This window comes from Fukomys damarensis, unplaced genomic scaffold, assembly GCF_012274545.1.
Source record: "Fukomys damarensis isolate Sample0158 unplaced genomic scaffold, DMR_v1.0_HiC HiC_scaffold_13, whole genome shotgun sequence".
Taxonomy (NCBI): domain Eukaryota; kingdom Metazoa; phylum Chordata; class Mammalia; order Rodentia; family Bathyergidae; genus Fukomys; species Fukomys damarensis.
This window is the reverse complement of record NW_022900925.1, coordinates 39,568,645-39,582,712: the sequence shown is the minus strand read 5'-3', so window position 1 is coordinate 39,582,712 and position 14,068 is coordinate 39,568,645. Positions and strand designations below refer to the sequence as shown.

Genomic DNA, 14,068 nt, shown 5'->3' with positions numbered 1-14,068 from the left:
CGGAGCGCGCGCTCCGCCCGTGGCGAAGCGGTAGGAGCGAGGGCGGCTCGAGAGACGAGGGCCGCTTCCCTCTGGTGCCTTCCGACCTTGTTTCCTCACTAACTAAGCTCGCGGCGGGTTGATTCTAAAAGAGACACAAAGCTGGCTAGGGCCCCGCAGAGTCCGGGTATGTGGATCTAAGAAATCGAAAACCGCGCGTTTTTAAGACACCCTGCCTCCCCGGAGTCCTCTGCTGGCCCGCTGTCTCGACCCTAGCGGGGGCCGAAAGAAAGGTGCCCGGAGCCACAGTCACCGCTGTCACGTCCGCCCTGCTAGGGACCCATCAGCGACTCGCTTCCTGTCCCCGGGTTCGGCTTGCCCTTTAGCCTGGAGGAGGGGCGGTGGAGATCCCCGGGACTTCCATCGCACTGACGCGGGTGCCCAGCCCCAGGCCTACCGGCCTCGTCGCCCTGCAGAGTTCGGGCTTTGCACCAACGGGAACTAGAACTGAACCCTGCTGGATGCCCTGCCAGCTGCTGCAGAGTCCCTGACAGCCCAGGGCTGAGTGTCCTCATGGTGCACAAGAGACGCACGGTTCAGGCTGGCTCGGGTTCCACAGGGCCCAGCCACGCGCCCTCTCGTGGCCAGAGCGAAAACAGCACCCGACGGGCGCGCAAGGGGCCTGCGCACCTGTGTCAGGGTCACCTGGCAGCTGGCGACCTAGGATAGGAGGCTGGGTGCCCGCGCTGCGTCCTGGCAGCCCTGTTCCCGGGCTCTCACTGGCCTCTCCGCGTTCCGACGCTTAGTGATCGTGGAGTGTGTCCACTGCCTCACCAGGAACACTCCTGGAGTTGGGATGCGGCTTTGCACTCTGAACCTGAGAGTGTGTGTCAAGGAAGAGCGAGCAGGGGCGCCCCGAGCCCGTGAGCTGGGGCCAGCAGTCCAGACTTCCAGGTCTCCCCACCTTCTGAGAAGTCGCCCCCCAAGGTGTCACTGCCCAGGGCCCCTTGCCCTCTTTCCTCCTGCAGTGGTTTGGTGCATCACAGGAGATGTGTTCTTACACAGGGAGGGGCTGAGACCTCGGAAAGACCTGGGTGTGTGGCAGAGGTGCTGCTGCCTGGCTGCACTGTGGCCTTGACGTGCTGTGTAACTCTGAGCTCCTCCCAGCATGAGGATAACAGAACCGGCTCCCATGACACCTCCCTCAAGGCCAGCTGTTGCTCTCCCTGACACCCTGTTCCCAACAAACTGCTAAGGTGGCAGCTGGCTATCTTCCAGAAGGAAAGTCCATCCAGTCTTTCCCTGTCTGAGCAGCATTTCCTGAGAGTTGAGCCTTTCTGTCTCCTCCAACATAGCACTGTGCAGGAGGAATCCTTAAGTGGTGCTGACCGCCTGCCTAGCACCAGGTGAACTTGCAGATCTGCACAGCCACAGCTGTGGGGTCTGGTGACTCTCGGAAGGGCTAGGTCGTGAGCCTGAGTGGAGGAGAAGTGTGAACACCCCAGCAGGGATGGCATAGGTGCCGGCAGAGCGGGGTGGGTGGTGTCCTCCTGGCTGCTCCTCGCGGGCCTTGGTCAGCACTGGGAGGCTTTTCTCAGAGAAGGGACCGGGACATGGAAAAGACCCCTGTGGCTGTGGCAACAAAAATGGCCTGCCAGTGGGGTGTGGAGATGGGAGGGTCTTCAGGGGCACAGCCTGGGAGTAGGATGGAGGAGAGATGGGCAGAGGAAGGGAAAGGGGAACAGAAGAAACAGTCAGGGAACAGGGAAGAGCAGGAAGCCAAGGAGAAGCGTCCAGAGGGAAGGGTGACAGGAAGGTCAGGGAAGATGACGGCCACAGTGTATTTATCCGAAGTAGCCACCAGAGGCCAGCAGGCTGAGGACGTGGGAGGTGGATGGAGAGAGCGGGGAAGGCAGAGTTGGCCGGGAGCCCGGGCTGTGCAAAGCAGTGGGCAGGAGTGGGGTTGGGGCCGGGGCACAGGTGGGTGAGGAGTGGGTCCCCGGAGAGGGCGTGGGTGAGGGGCTGGGGACAGGTTGAGAGGTGAGACCCAGACACGTGAAGGGGATGCACTGCAGGCCCCAGAGCGGAGCCTCTGCCACGCAGGCTCGTTCCAGGCTGGGGGTGCACCTCTCCGGTGGCCTTCCTTCTAGGCGACACAGAGCTTGTTGGGACAGTCCCCAGGGGCAGCAGCCCAACAGCTCTAGCAGACACAGATGCCTTATCTGCCCTGAGCGCAGATGAGTCCAGAGAGGGTCCATGAGTCTGCACTCCCCACCCCACCCTGGCCACCAGGCCATCCCAGCCTCCTGCTCCCCTGGGCAGAAACAGTGCACACTGGGGGAGGGGGCGTGTCTGGCCGCACCCTCCACGGCAGCTGGGGTGCCACCACCGGAGGGAGGGCCGGACGTCCCAGGAGGGGCCCCAGAGATGGAAGAGGGCAGGGTGCCCAGGGCCAGCCAGGGACCTCGAGGTGCGGCCTCCATCCCCACCCTGGGCCTTGGCCCCGGGCCTTAGGCAGCAGATCTGGCGTGGAGCCCACCCTGCTGCCAGGCATTGGTCAGCTGGCCCGATGGAGTCACGGCTGCCCTGCCACTCCTTCTGCAAACAGCCCACGAGGAGCCACACCTGAGTGAGGCCTGTCCTAGAAGCAGCCAGGGACCTTGCTCCTCCCTTTCTGCTGCCAGGAACTGAGTGAACTCTCCCCTCCCCCAACCTAACAACCCGGCCTTCCGTAGACACTTCCTGGACGGAGCTCAGGACAGACCCACCCATGTCCTCTCCTGGTTGGCCAAGGAGTTTGGTAAGAGCAGGGAACTGAAGCCAGGGTGAGGGTCAGGGAGTTCCTGTCCCTCCTCCAACAGCCCTCGCAGGTGACTTAGCCTATACTTAGCTGCCTTCTTCATGCCTGGTCTGACCTTTTCTCCAGTGACTCACACAGCCCCAGGACCTGGCTTGTGAGAGAGCAGGTTCTTGGACCCGCATTCCTGGGCACTTAGGGCTCTGGCCACTATCCCCCGCCAGGCCAAGGAAGCCCTGGAGCAGGATCCTTCTTCACCTGGGTCTCTGGCCCTGTCAGCCCGAGGCATCTCCCCATCCTCCTGCTGGATTGTCTCTGCCCTTCCTGAGATGGATGTTGATGGTCAGTGCTGGGCCCTGGGGTGCAGGCCCCAGGGTGCAGAATGAGTCAGGATCCACACCAGGGTGTTGGGGAGATTTGGGGCTGGGACTGGGGTGGTGAACAAGGGGACTGTGGTTGAGGGGAGTATGAGGCCCTGGGGTCCAGAGGCATCAGAGGTCTTGCTTAGATGTGGGAAGCTCTGTTCCCAAACCGAGTTGGGTCTGGTGCTGGGTAGGGTTGGGGAGCTGCTCTATAGCACAGGCGAGGTTCAAAGCCCCTGACCAGCTCAGCCCTGGCTCCTGTGGGTACCCACCCTGCATCCTGTCCTTGGCCAGAGAGCAGATCTGGGTCCCTGTGTTGTCCTGGGAAGCAGAGGGCCAAGGGCGCCACCCCAAGGTGCATCCACCCCAGCCCCGTGGACAGGCTGGCCTGGCTACCAGGAGAAGAGGCATTGTCCTGGGGCACAGATAAAAGTGTATCATTACAGTCAAGACATCTGATGTAGTCAGTGAGTAACACAGCTTCCTCTGCATGTTGTATTTTTGCTGGGACACAGACATGTCTGACTGGTGACCACAAGCTGGAAACGGCCAGCCACTTCCTCCCGGTCACAGGCCTTGGCCTGTTTGAATGTGTGGGTGAAGGTGTCAGCTGCACCTGGGCTGAACCTCACTGTGAACCCTGAACATTGGCTAACAGGAAAGCTCCTGTCTCTGTACTGCTAGCATCTGGGTTTCTTCCTGTGTTCTGTCCTCCGTGGTGTGCTGACCACTGAGTGTCCTCCTGCTTTTGCATTCTTTTTCCTTTCTTTTTCTCTTTCCCTTCCCCTTTCCCTTTCCCTCCCTTTTCCTTCCTCCACCTTCCCTTTCCTTTTCCTTTTCTTTTTCTGTCTTTTAAAGCCGGCCTTGCTGTGTAGCACAGGCTAGGCTCAGACTGTCCCACTTCAGACCCTCCTTCCAGGGCCTGCTGAGTTCTGGGGTCACAGACCGGCACCCTACGCCTGCAGAGCACCCTGCTGTTTCCCTTGCATATTCGTGTGGTCAGGGTACAGCAGGTGCGGAGCACACACTGGGAGAGCCCTGGCCTCGGGCAGCTCACTGTCCAGGAGCAACTGGTCAGCAAAGCCCAGTCAGGCCCAGGCTGGTGCGGCAGCTCACTGTCCCCTCCCAGATCTGGGCAAGGGAGTCTGAGAGCCACTCCCTGGGGGAGGACGGGGACCTCCCAGGGCCCCTCCAGATCCAGGTTTTCAGTGATAAGCTTTTTCCTCATCGATGATAATTAGTCTATTCAAGTTTTCTATTAGTCAATTTTGATCATTTTGTGTTTTATTAGGAAAGTATTCATTTTTTCTAGATTTGTAAAATCTCCATTTAAAAATATAGATTTCTTTGGAGCCAAGGAAATGATTTTTCTAAGCTTTTCATAGACATAAAACATTGTGAATTCTCTATTTAAGGAATGTAAGTTTTCACATGGATTGAATTTGTTGATTATATTAATTCAAACTTTCATATCACTTTTCATTCTTGTTTCTTTTTCTTTTTCTTTCTTTTTTTTGGGGGGGGTGGTACCAGGGATTCAACTCAGGACCTCTCACTTGCCAGGCATCATCTTTGTTTCTGATAGATAGAGGTTTTTTTTAAGTTTCCACTCAGATTTTATCTATGAACTCCTTGTGCTTTTCATCACTTTTGCTTTCTACATTTAAGTGCAACGGTGTTGGGAGCACAGAGATTCCAGCTGCTCTCTTATCACAAGCTGGCCACCCTCTGTTTCCTGTGCCAGTGTTTCAATTTCAAAATGGTCTGGTATCTTTTGGGGTCTTTTATTTTCAGCCATAGTCACTTTTTTCTTTTGCTGCTACTGGGGAAAGAATTTGGCCTTCATACTGAGCTACATCCCTGGCCCTTTATTATTTTTGAGACAAGGTCTTGCTAAGTCACTAAATTGCCCAGGCTGGGTTTGAACTTGGGATTCCCCTCCCTCAGTCTCCCATAGTGCTGCGTTTACAAGTATGTGCCACCATTCCCAGCCATAATCATTTTTTTAAAAAAGCTGTCCCCTCCTATGCCACGCCCCAGTGCTGGGGGATGAACTCGGCCTCAGGCATGCTAGGCTTGCATTCTACTACTGAGTAACATTCCCGCCCTTTTTATTTTTTATTTTGAGACAGAGTCTCACTAAATTGCCCAGGCTGACCTCTAACTTGTGACCCTCCTGCCTCAGCCTCCCAAATAGCTGGGATTTCAGAGATGCGCAACTGTGCACCCTACCTAGAAAGTGTATTTTTATTTGTTCTGTGTACATGTACAGTAAGATACAGTTTACGTGCAGTACTTGTAAACCCAAGGTCTTTGTCCCTTTGCCCATTTATGCTGAAGATTGCCATTTTTTTAATTTAGCATGAAATTCATATATGTTATCTAGAAAAACTAAAGGAACCAGAATTTGAAAAGAAAAAATTGTATTATCTTCCACTGTTATGGGCATTCCAAAAATGAAACACTAGGCACGAAAGGATTAAAAGAGACAGTTTGGCTACATTTCACTGCGCAGCAGTGTCCTGAATGTGCTTCTGCTATTTCCATGTATCGGTCGGCCCGTGCCTTTCCCCTTCACTTGGGTTGCTATTGATTCCCTGTCTTGCTCTGTGCTTCCTTCATCAGTGGCTTCTGTCTCACCAAACGCACGTTAGCCCACCCCAGGTGGGTTCTCGGATCGGTTCTCCTCCACACACCCCTCTGCAACTCACAGAACCTGCCGGTCCGTACATTCGGTGTCTTGGTTACTTTTCTTGTTGAGGAGACAAAATATCCGACACCCAAAGTTAAAAGGGAAGAAGGATTACTTGGCTCGCAGTGCACAGAGCTTTCAGTCCGTAGTCGGATGGCTCCAAGGCGGGGCAGCACGGCAGAGGGGCGTCACAGAGGACGAGCAGTTCATGGCGGGCAGAAGGGGGCAAAGCAAGCGAGTGACCAGCACGAGCGACAGCAGCAGCTTCTTCCTGCCCCTGGCTTAGGTAGGGTGGTGCCAAACCCCTCGGTGGACTGATGTAGGAATCGCAGGCCCCTAATCCCAGCATCACACACTCTAGGTCCAGCCACTCTGAAAAGCCCGCCTGTGACAGGTGTGGCTTTGGGGGACGTCTAAGCACAGCCGTGACACTCGAGAAGATCTTCCTGTTGCGCGGCTGTCGCCCTCTCATGTTCTCTGTGGGGTGCGTGGCCACATCATGCCCAGGTCCTCCAGGGTTCTGTCTTCCCCCTTTATTTCCATCGCCATCTGCTTTCATCCTGTGTTTGACGTATTTCTTCTGCTTCACCTTCCAGACCACACATTTGAATCTCAAGAGAAAATGGTTTTCTTTGATTAGTACAATATGTATTTCAAGTCCGCAGAAGTCTCTTTTTTTAGAACTTTTTGCTTCACTTGAATCTCCTTTAAAAAGCCGTTGCTTTTTGTTGTTGTTGTAGTAGTTGTTCAAGTTGTAATTGCATGACTAGCCGATCTATCTGCTAATAGTCATGACTTTTTTTTTTTTTAACTGGTAATGTGCTGGGCGTGGTGGCACACCTGCAATCCCAGCGTTCTGGGAGGCTGAGGCAGGAGAATCGCAAGTTTGAGCCGAGCCTGGGCAACTTAGCAAGATCCTGTCTTAAAATAAATATGAGGCAGGAGATGTAGCTCAGTGTGAAAGCCCCAGGTTCAGCCCCCAGTGCTGTGAATAAACACATAAATCCCAACTGGTAATGGGTTACAGTTTTTTGTTTTGTTTTTATTTTTTACATCAAGCTAGCCACTGTAATGCACACCTCATTGGTATTTAAGCCTGTGTGTCCAATCTTTCTCACTTAAAAGTATGGTCTCAAGGTACATCCATGTAGCTAGAAATGTCTCAGACTTATCCTTCTCTGTGGCAGAGCAGTATTCTATTGTATAAAAAAAAAAAAACTCCACATCTTCTTTATCCACTTATCCATTGATGGCCCTCTGGGCTGTTTCCAAGATTTAACTATTACACACTGTGCTGCTATAAACATGGCGTGCATATATCTCTGTGGTAAGATGCTTTTAATTCTCTCGGGAAGATACCAAGAAGGTGAGTGAGTAGCTGGGTCCAATGGAGCCTCTGGTTCCATTGATTCTAATTCCACTGATTTCCAGAGTGGCTGCACCAGTCTGCACTCCCACCAACAGTGGAGAAGGGTTCCCTCTTCCCCACAGCCCCACCAGCATTTCTTATTGGTGGATTTCTTGATAGCAGCATTCATTCTGGAGCGAGATAGAATCTCAGCATTGTTTTGATTTGGATCTCTGAAATTACCAGTGATGTTGAGTATTTTTTCATATATGTATTTGCCATTTCTGCTCCATCTGAGAAGTGTCTATTCATTTCAGATGCCCATTTTGGGATTGGGTCTATAAATTCGAGAGGTCTGATTTTTTTAAATTCTTTATATATTCTAAGTAGTAGTCCTTTGTCTGAGGAACAGCTGGCAAAAAAAGTTTTTTCCCACTCTGTTGTCTCTTCACTTTGTTAGAGGTTTCTTTTGCTGTGCAACAGCTTTTTAATAAGCTGCAATCCCAGTTGTTGACTGTGATATTTCCCGTGCGATCAGGGTTTTGTTCATGAAATCTTTGCCTACACCAGTGTCTTCAAGAGTTCTACCGATTAGGGCCAGGGATTTAGTTCTGTGCTCCACTGCCTGCCTCTCAAATGCAAGGTCCTAAGTTCGAACCCCAGTACCAAAAAAAAGTTCTACCTATTCTATCTTTCAGCAGATTTAGTGTTTTTGTTTTAATATTTAGATCTTTGATCCATTTTGATTTTAGTTTAGTGCATGGTGAAAGATATGGGTCTCATTTTAGTTTTCGGCATGTAGAAAGCCAGTTTTTCCTGGTTTCGTTTTTGAACATTTAAATCTGTAGCCCAGAGGGTTCATCCACAGAGTGGATAACAGAATGAGGTGTAGACCCACCTCTACCACGGTACCCCATGGTCAGCTGTCCAGCTGCTAAGCAATCTGAGGCAAAAATCAGGGCCGGTCCCCCAGGGTGGTGACTTCCGGCCAGGTCTTACTCTGGACAAGGACGGATGGACGAGGGTGTGGCCTCTGCCCCTGAGAGCTCCCTGCTCTGCCTCGGCAGGCTGTGCCTCACTCATTTCTTGGCTTCCCAGGGCTCCTGGGCATGGGGTCTCACGCAGGACCACCCTACTTTCTCCTGGGGGCCCTGCCTGCTTTGGGGAAGAAGACACATGTGTGAGTCACCTCCTCCCCAGGATGCCAGCCCTGGGCTGCACCTGAGGAAGAGAAAGGAGTCTGCTTCCACAGCAACCGGGGTGAAGACCGGTAAACAGTGTTTCAGAGAGGCTTTTATTTTTATTATTACTTTTCTCAGAGCTGGGTTGGATCTCAGGGCTCTGTGCACTAGGCATGAGCTCTGCAACTGAGCTGCACCCCCAGGACCCTCTCTTTAAAAATTTTTTTTTTATTGGGCCAGGAATTTAGCTCAGTGGCACTGTGCCTTCCTCAAAATCACAAGGTCAGTGCAACTGAGCTGCACCCCCAGGACCCTCTCTTTAAAAATTTTTTTTTATTGGGCCAGGAATTTAGCTCAGTGGCACTGTGCCTTCCTCAAAATCACAAGGTCCTGGGTTCAATCCCTGGTACCAGAAAAAAAAAAAGAAAATTTTCAAGCATACAGAAAAGTAAAAGATTACCTTTAAAAATGAGCAGTTTGTGGGGATTTAACTCAGTGGTGCCACTGCCCTGCCTCGCAAACACAAGATCCTGAGTTGATCCCAGGTACTAAAAAAAGAGCAGTTGGCTACATAGATGCAACAGTTTATTGAGCTGAGGAATTATAAGCATCTGTTACCCCTGAACCTCAGCTGGCATCTCAAGAAGTGTTCTTCACAGTCACCACCTGATGCAGCCTGAGTCCAGTGCAGGAAGGACTAGGCCAAGTCAGACTTCCCCGCTGTCCTGAAGCTCAGCCCACCGTGCAGACAGAGGCCCCTGGCTGCTCTGTGCTGCTGCTGCCATCTCTCCTGAACAGTCCCACCCCTTCCTCTTCGGGTGGGCTGTGTTCCTCCGCCCCTAGCACCGCAGTCCTTGGGAACTGGTCATCAGGCTCAACCGCTCAGGGACGTCGCCTCTGTCAGGGTCAGGAGAGACACCAACGTGCTGCAGGGCAGCAGCCTCCAGGTGGGCGCAGACGACACCCAGGGGTCTGGATGTGAAGCTGGGCTGTCAGCTCAGCCTGCTGCCCACTCCTGGGGCAGCAGGGTCTGGGGCGCTAGAGAGTCAGGGTGGAGCTGGCCCAGATGTCTGAGGAAGACGAGGAAACAGGCTTGATTGGCCCACGGGGAAGGGACGGGAGGGCGCGGAGAAAGGGGCGCTGGAGGGCAGGGGGCAGAAGGCAGATGGAGAGAACTTGAGTCCCTGAAAATGCCTGGGGACAGAGGTGATCAGGAAGGAGGTGAGGCCTCTCCAGTCAGGTGGGGAGACGGGTATGGCCAGGGGGCCATGGGCCCTGCCCTGGGGAGGGAGAATGGTAGGTGCAGGGGTGGATACACTGGGGGACAGAAGGTGCCCACCCCTGACCGCACTTCCCCTAAGTCCCAGCCTTGCTGGCCTGGTGGTTCCTCGACATGGGATCTGTTGCGCCCTGGCCAACTCTCCTTCCACACAGGCAGTGTGAGTGCCAGGGCCACACCCCAGACTTGCCAGTCCCAGAATCAGACCACGAAGGAAGCCAAAGGGTCACCCAGGGCCAGGCCAGGCCCAATCAAACCCTGAGGTCAGAAAAGCAGAAGTGTGTCCTGCTTTCTCCCATGTCTAGTGCGTGGGAACTCAGCAGCAGGCCACACAGCTACAGGACTGAGGTCTGGAGGGTCAGCATTACCCAGTGAGAGCCTGAGGCACGGTCTCCCCAAGGCCCCTCTGTGGTCTCCTGTTCCTTCTGTTTGCCTTTCATCAAAGCTTCAGAACCGTTACGTCCCATCACAAGATTCTGCAGGCACATCTCCCCTGGGCTGTACGGCATTCACCCAAGGGCACAGCAGTTGCCAGGTGGCCCTGCACTGGTGGGGTGGGTATAAACGGGACCCAGTCCGCATGCGTGCACAAGTGGAGAAGGGACACCATTGAGCCCTTGTCTTTCCACCTTCCTGGGTGGCACAAAGCAACCTTGGTGGGTGTGTAAAGGAGGCCTGGTCCCCAAGCCAGTTCCTGGGCCTCTCTTGTCTCTCACGTGGAGAGCAGGACTTCTGACTTCATCTGCTCCTACCCAGTCCCTCCTGAGGATTTGCAAGACGGATGAGGATGGAGGGGCCGCTTGGGTGGGGGCTGCTGTGGCTGTGCTCCACGCCCCTCCCATGTCCGCGGAGGTGTGAAGCTGTGCCGGAGGGAACAGCGTCCACTGTGGTTGCCACCTCCCTGGCTGGGGGAGGGGAGCAGAGCTTCCCGGGTCACTGTCCTCCAGGGCTGCACCCTGGGCCTTCCCTGGGGTCCAGGCTTCCGATGGGGAGGTGGGGTCTGGGCTGGACCACAGACAGCAGAGGCTGCACACTGTGCCGGAGCTCCCCATGAACCCCCCGCCCAAAGTTTGCCTGGCTTTACTGTGTTTTTATCCTGAGTCTGCAGGAGCCAGGAAGGAGGAGGAATCAGGTGGCCCTTGGGCATGAGGAAGAAGCACTGTGGGAGAGGGAGAGAGGACAGTTCCCAGGGCTTGGAGGGGCACACGAGGCAGAGGGAGGTGCCGGCGCCCACCCTCTGCTGCTTTCACGGAGGGCAGGGTGTGGCTGTGGACGTGGGGTGCAGCTGTGTTCTGGTGATCGAGTGTACAGGACACAGACCAATCAGAAGGTGGGCGGGTAGGCGGTGGTGCACCCTGACACATCTGTTCAGACCCCTTCCTCTTTGGAAATGTGCCTCCCCACAAGCTTCCTCTTCTTGTCCATCCTCCCTGGGCCTCAGGAGGCAACAGCCCCTCGTGGTCCTGCTTGTGCCCCAGGCCAGCCAGGCCCAGCCCCTTCTGTCTGTCCTGTCTGGGCGGCCCCCACCCCCACCCTGGGACTGGGGGCCACCCTCAGGGTGCAGGCTGCTCCTGCTTATCTGGGCCTGGGCCTCGGCCTGGGACCTCTCGCAGCAGCTGGGGTGGGGAGGCACAAAAGCAGCCTGACCCGGCCCCCACCGGCCCTGCTCAGGCTGCCACTGCCACCGTCTCAGTCCACAGCACTTCCGCAGCCCCGACAGGAAATGCTGCAGTCTCGACCTCCGCCATCTCAGGCAACTTCTTCTTTCCCAGTTGCCCTGTGCCAGCCCTGGGGTTGTGCCCCTTGGCTCCACCCCCAGCGCTTTCCCAGGGCCTGGTCCCAGCAGCTCAGAGGGGACAGGATGGTGGACGTGATTGCCAAACTGACCAGGAAGCAGAGCCGGGCCCTGCGGGTTCAGGTAGGGGGAGGCTTGGGGGGTGCGAGGGGCCCGAGGGATACTGTGAGGTGCTGGCAGGCTGGGCTTTTCCACCTCTTTCCTGCTCAGAGGCCCTGCTGTCTGAGTGGGTGACCAGGATGCCGAGGTCTGCAGCTCCGGCCAGCAGGGTTGGGGACCAGAGGAGCACAGTTGTGAGGAAGAGAAGGGCTGCAGAGCTGCACAGCCAGGGTCCCTCTCCCCCTGCCCAGTCAGTCCTGGGCTGGGGTGTGCGTGGGTCTCTGGGGCAGGGACACCTCTGCCATGGCACCTCTGTAGGAAGAGCATGCACCCTGCTTCTGGACTCCAGTGAGGTTTTTGTTCCTCCATGTCTGGGCCATGGAGTGCTTCCCTTGGGGGCTCTGCCCTGACCCCATTCCATATGGTCCTGCGCCCCTGTCTGCCCTTCGACAGCTGTGTCACTTTGGGGTCCTGAGCGACTCCCTCCAAACCGCCTCTGTACCTACGGGTATGCCTGTGTGCGGTCCTCATTGGCCCCACCAGCCTGAGGCTCCTGGTGGCCACACAGCCTAACCCAGTGGCCTGCCTCACAAAGTCCCCGTTTCCCCACCCCACCCTGTGGCTCCTTGGACGAGCCAGGCCCCTAAGTCCAGCTGGCGGGTAGGAGGTGTAGGCAGCTTTTCATGGTCCTCTCCCCAGCCCCCATCTGTCCTCCCAGGGGTCTCCTGGGTTCTGTGGCTCAGAGGTCCCCACTCAGAGCTCTCTCCTGCAGTATCTGGGTTTGTGTGTTGCTCCTTAGACATGGGACTGACTTTGTTTTACAGCAGAGTTTGGGCCAGGTCTGTCATGCGCTTCATCTTTCTCTGGAGACTCCTGCCTTTGAGCTGGGCAGATGGGCAGAAGTCTGATCCATGAACTGACCACCAGGGCAGAATGGCACAGGTCCTAACAGTCTTCAGTTTGGCCCACAGGTTAAACCTCCCTGAGAGAGGCCTCTGAGCTAAAGCCAGCATGGAGCAGGACTTGGAAGGGCCAAGCAATGAGGGGACAGCTGGGGGAGGTAGGAGGAGCCTCTGTTGGAGGCTGGGGTGGGGCCTGGTGTGCTGGGGATACCCGTGACACATGAGGTTCTGGGTGGCAGGGAAGAAGTGGGCAGAGTGTGCCGAGGGCTGAAAGGGACAGGTGGGCACTGGTAGACCCCGTCCTCTGCAGCTTCGGGAGGCCCCTCTCTGTCTAAATCTGCAACCTCTTCTCCTCTGGCAGCATCTCCCTCCCTACCAGGCAGTGATGGACACACCGCCCTCACGGCCACTTACACACACGTGCGCTCAAGGGTGGGCACGGTAGGAAGGGAATGTGTCCATTCATGTTCTGCTATGTTGCCTGGCAAGGAGCAGAGCGGCCAGCCTTGGATGAATGACTTTAGGTGCCTGCTGAGGGCCCAGGAAGAGCCACCTTGAGCAAAACATGCTTCCCCCTAGAAAGTGTCACAGTCCACAGAGGAACTTAAGAAATTTTAAAGTTTTATTGTACAAAATTTAGAGGCTACAAAAAGTTTAAAGAAAAAAATCAAACCCTTGGCTGGGGCTGCAGCTCAGTAAAAGAGCACTTGCCTGGTATGTGGCTCCTGAGTTCAATCCCAGCAAAAACCAAGACCAAATAGAACCCCTGTAGCACCCTGGCCACCTCACCTGTTAGCATTTTGGATGATTTCTAAGCGCACAGAATCGGACCGCCACTGATCTACCCTTCTGAACTCTGCTTTTGTGTTTGGCATTGTGTGTTCGGAGGAAACTGTTTTGATGGCCCCGTGTCGTTCCCGTTGGGGTCTGATCACGCAGTTATCCGTGCCGAGGGCAGTGGGCTTCGTGGGGCGGACACGGGGGAAGACCAGCCCGAGCTGAGTCCTGAGGGAGGAAGAGGAGCCAGGCAGGTGCGAAGGGCGGAGCGGGCCCTGGGCCAGGCCCACGCCCTCCCCCAAGTTCACAGCGAGGGGTAGGGAGCAGGGAGTGGCAGGAAGTGAGGAACACGGTGGGGACTGGACTCTGCCCTCCTGTGAATCAGAACTCCTTGTGGGGTGCAGACTGACAGGGGACCCCAGCCACGGCTCCCTCCGGGGCAGAGGCACTGCCCTCCTCCACCTTCACTCTCCCTCTGGCTGTGGATGCCGACAGCTGGAAAGTGCAGGCAGGCCGCATCCGGAAGGGTTCGGACACCAGGGCTCCGTGGGCTGAGCTCTCGGGGCCTTGGGTGCAGTGGGGACCAGAGGGCCGCCCACGCTCTTGAAGACGTCCTCACGCTGTCGTGAATGGACAGTCAGCGGGGCCCGCCCACCCACCGCGCACTTCGAGGAACATTTCCTCCTCCGCCTCCGCCTCCCCCTTCTCTTCGTCCACCGCATTCCTGGCCTAGGCGGAGCGGGCGCTGACCCTAGAAGGCGAGGCAGACCGGTGAGGTGGGCGGCGGCCCGGGACCCTGCGAGCTGTCCCTGTCCCTGTCGCTGTCTGCAGGTGGACGCGTCCGCTGAGCCCGTGTA

At 55.8% G+C, this 14,068-nt stretch overlaps 1 protein-coding gene across 1 annotated transcript in view; it reads left to right on the top strand.

Annotated features, from left to right (window-relative positions):
- Arhgap27 (Rho GTPase activating protein 27) overlaps positions 1-14,068 on the top strand; it is a 22,166-nt gene that overhangs the window by 726 nt on the left and 7,372 nt on the right. The window contains exons 2-9 of the mRNA XM_033763148.1: positions 366-456; positions 513-673; positions 786-902; positions 11,411-11,556; positions 11,986-12,040; positions 13,374-13,527; positions 13,707-13,782; positions 13,945-13,982. Of these exons, the coding sequence (XP_033619039.1) occupies positions 366-456; positions 513-673; positions 786-902; positions 11,411-11,556; positions 11,986-12,040; positions 13,374-13,527; positions 13,707-13,782; positions 13,945-13,982 (838 nt within the window). The remainder of the gene's footprint in view (positions 1-365; positions 457-512; positions 674-785; positions 903-11,410; positions 11,557-11,985; positions 12,041-13,373; positions 13,528-13,706; positions 13,783-13,944; positions 13,983-14,068) is intronic.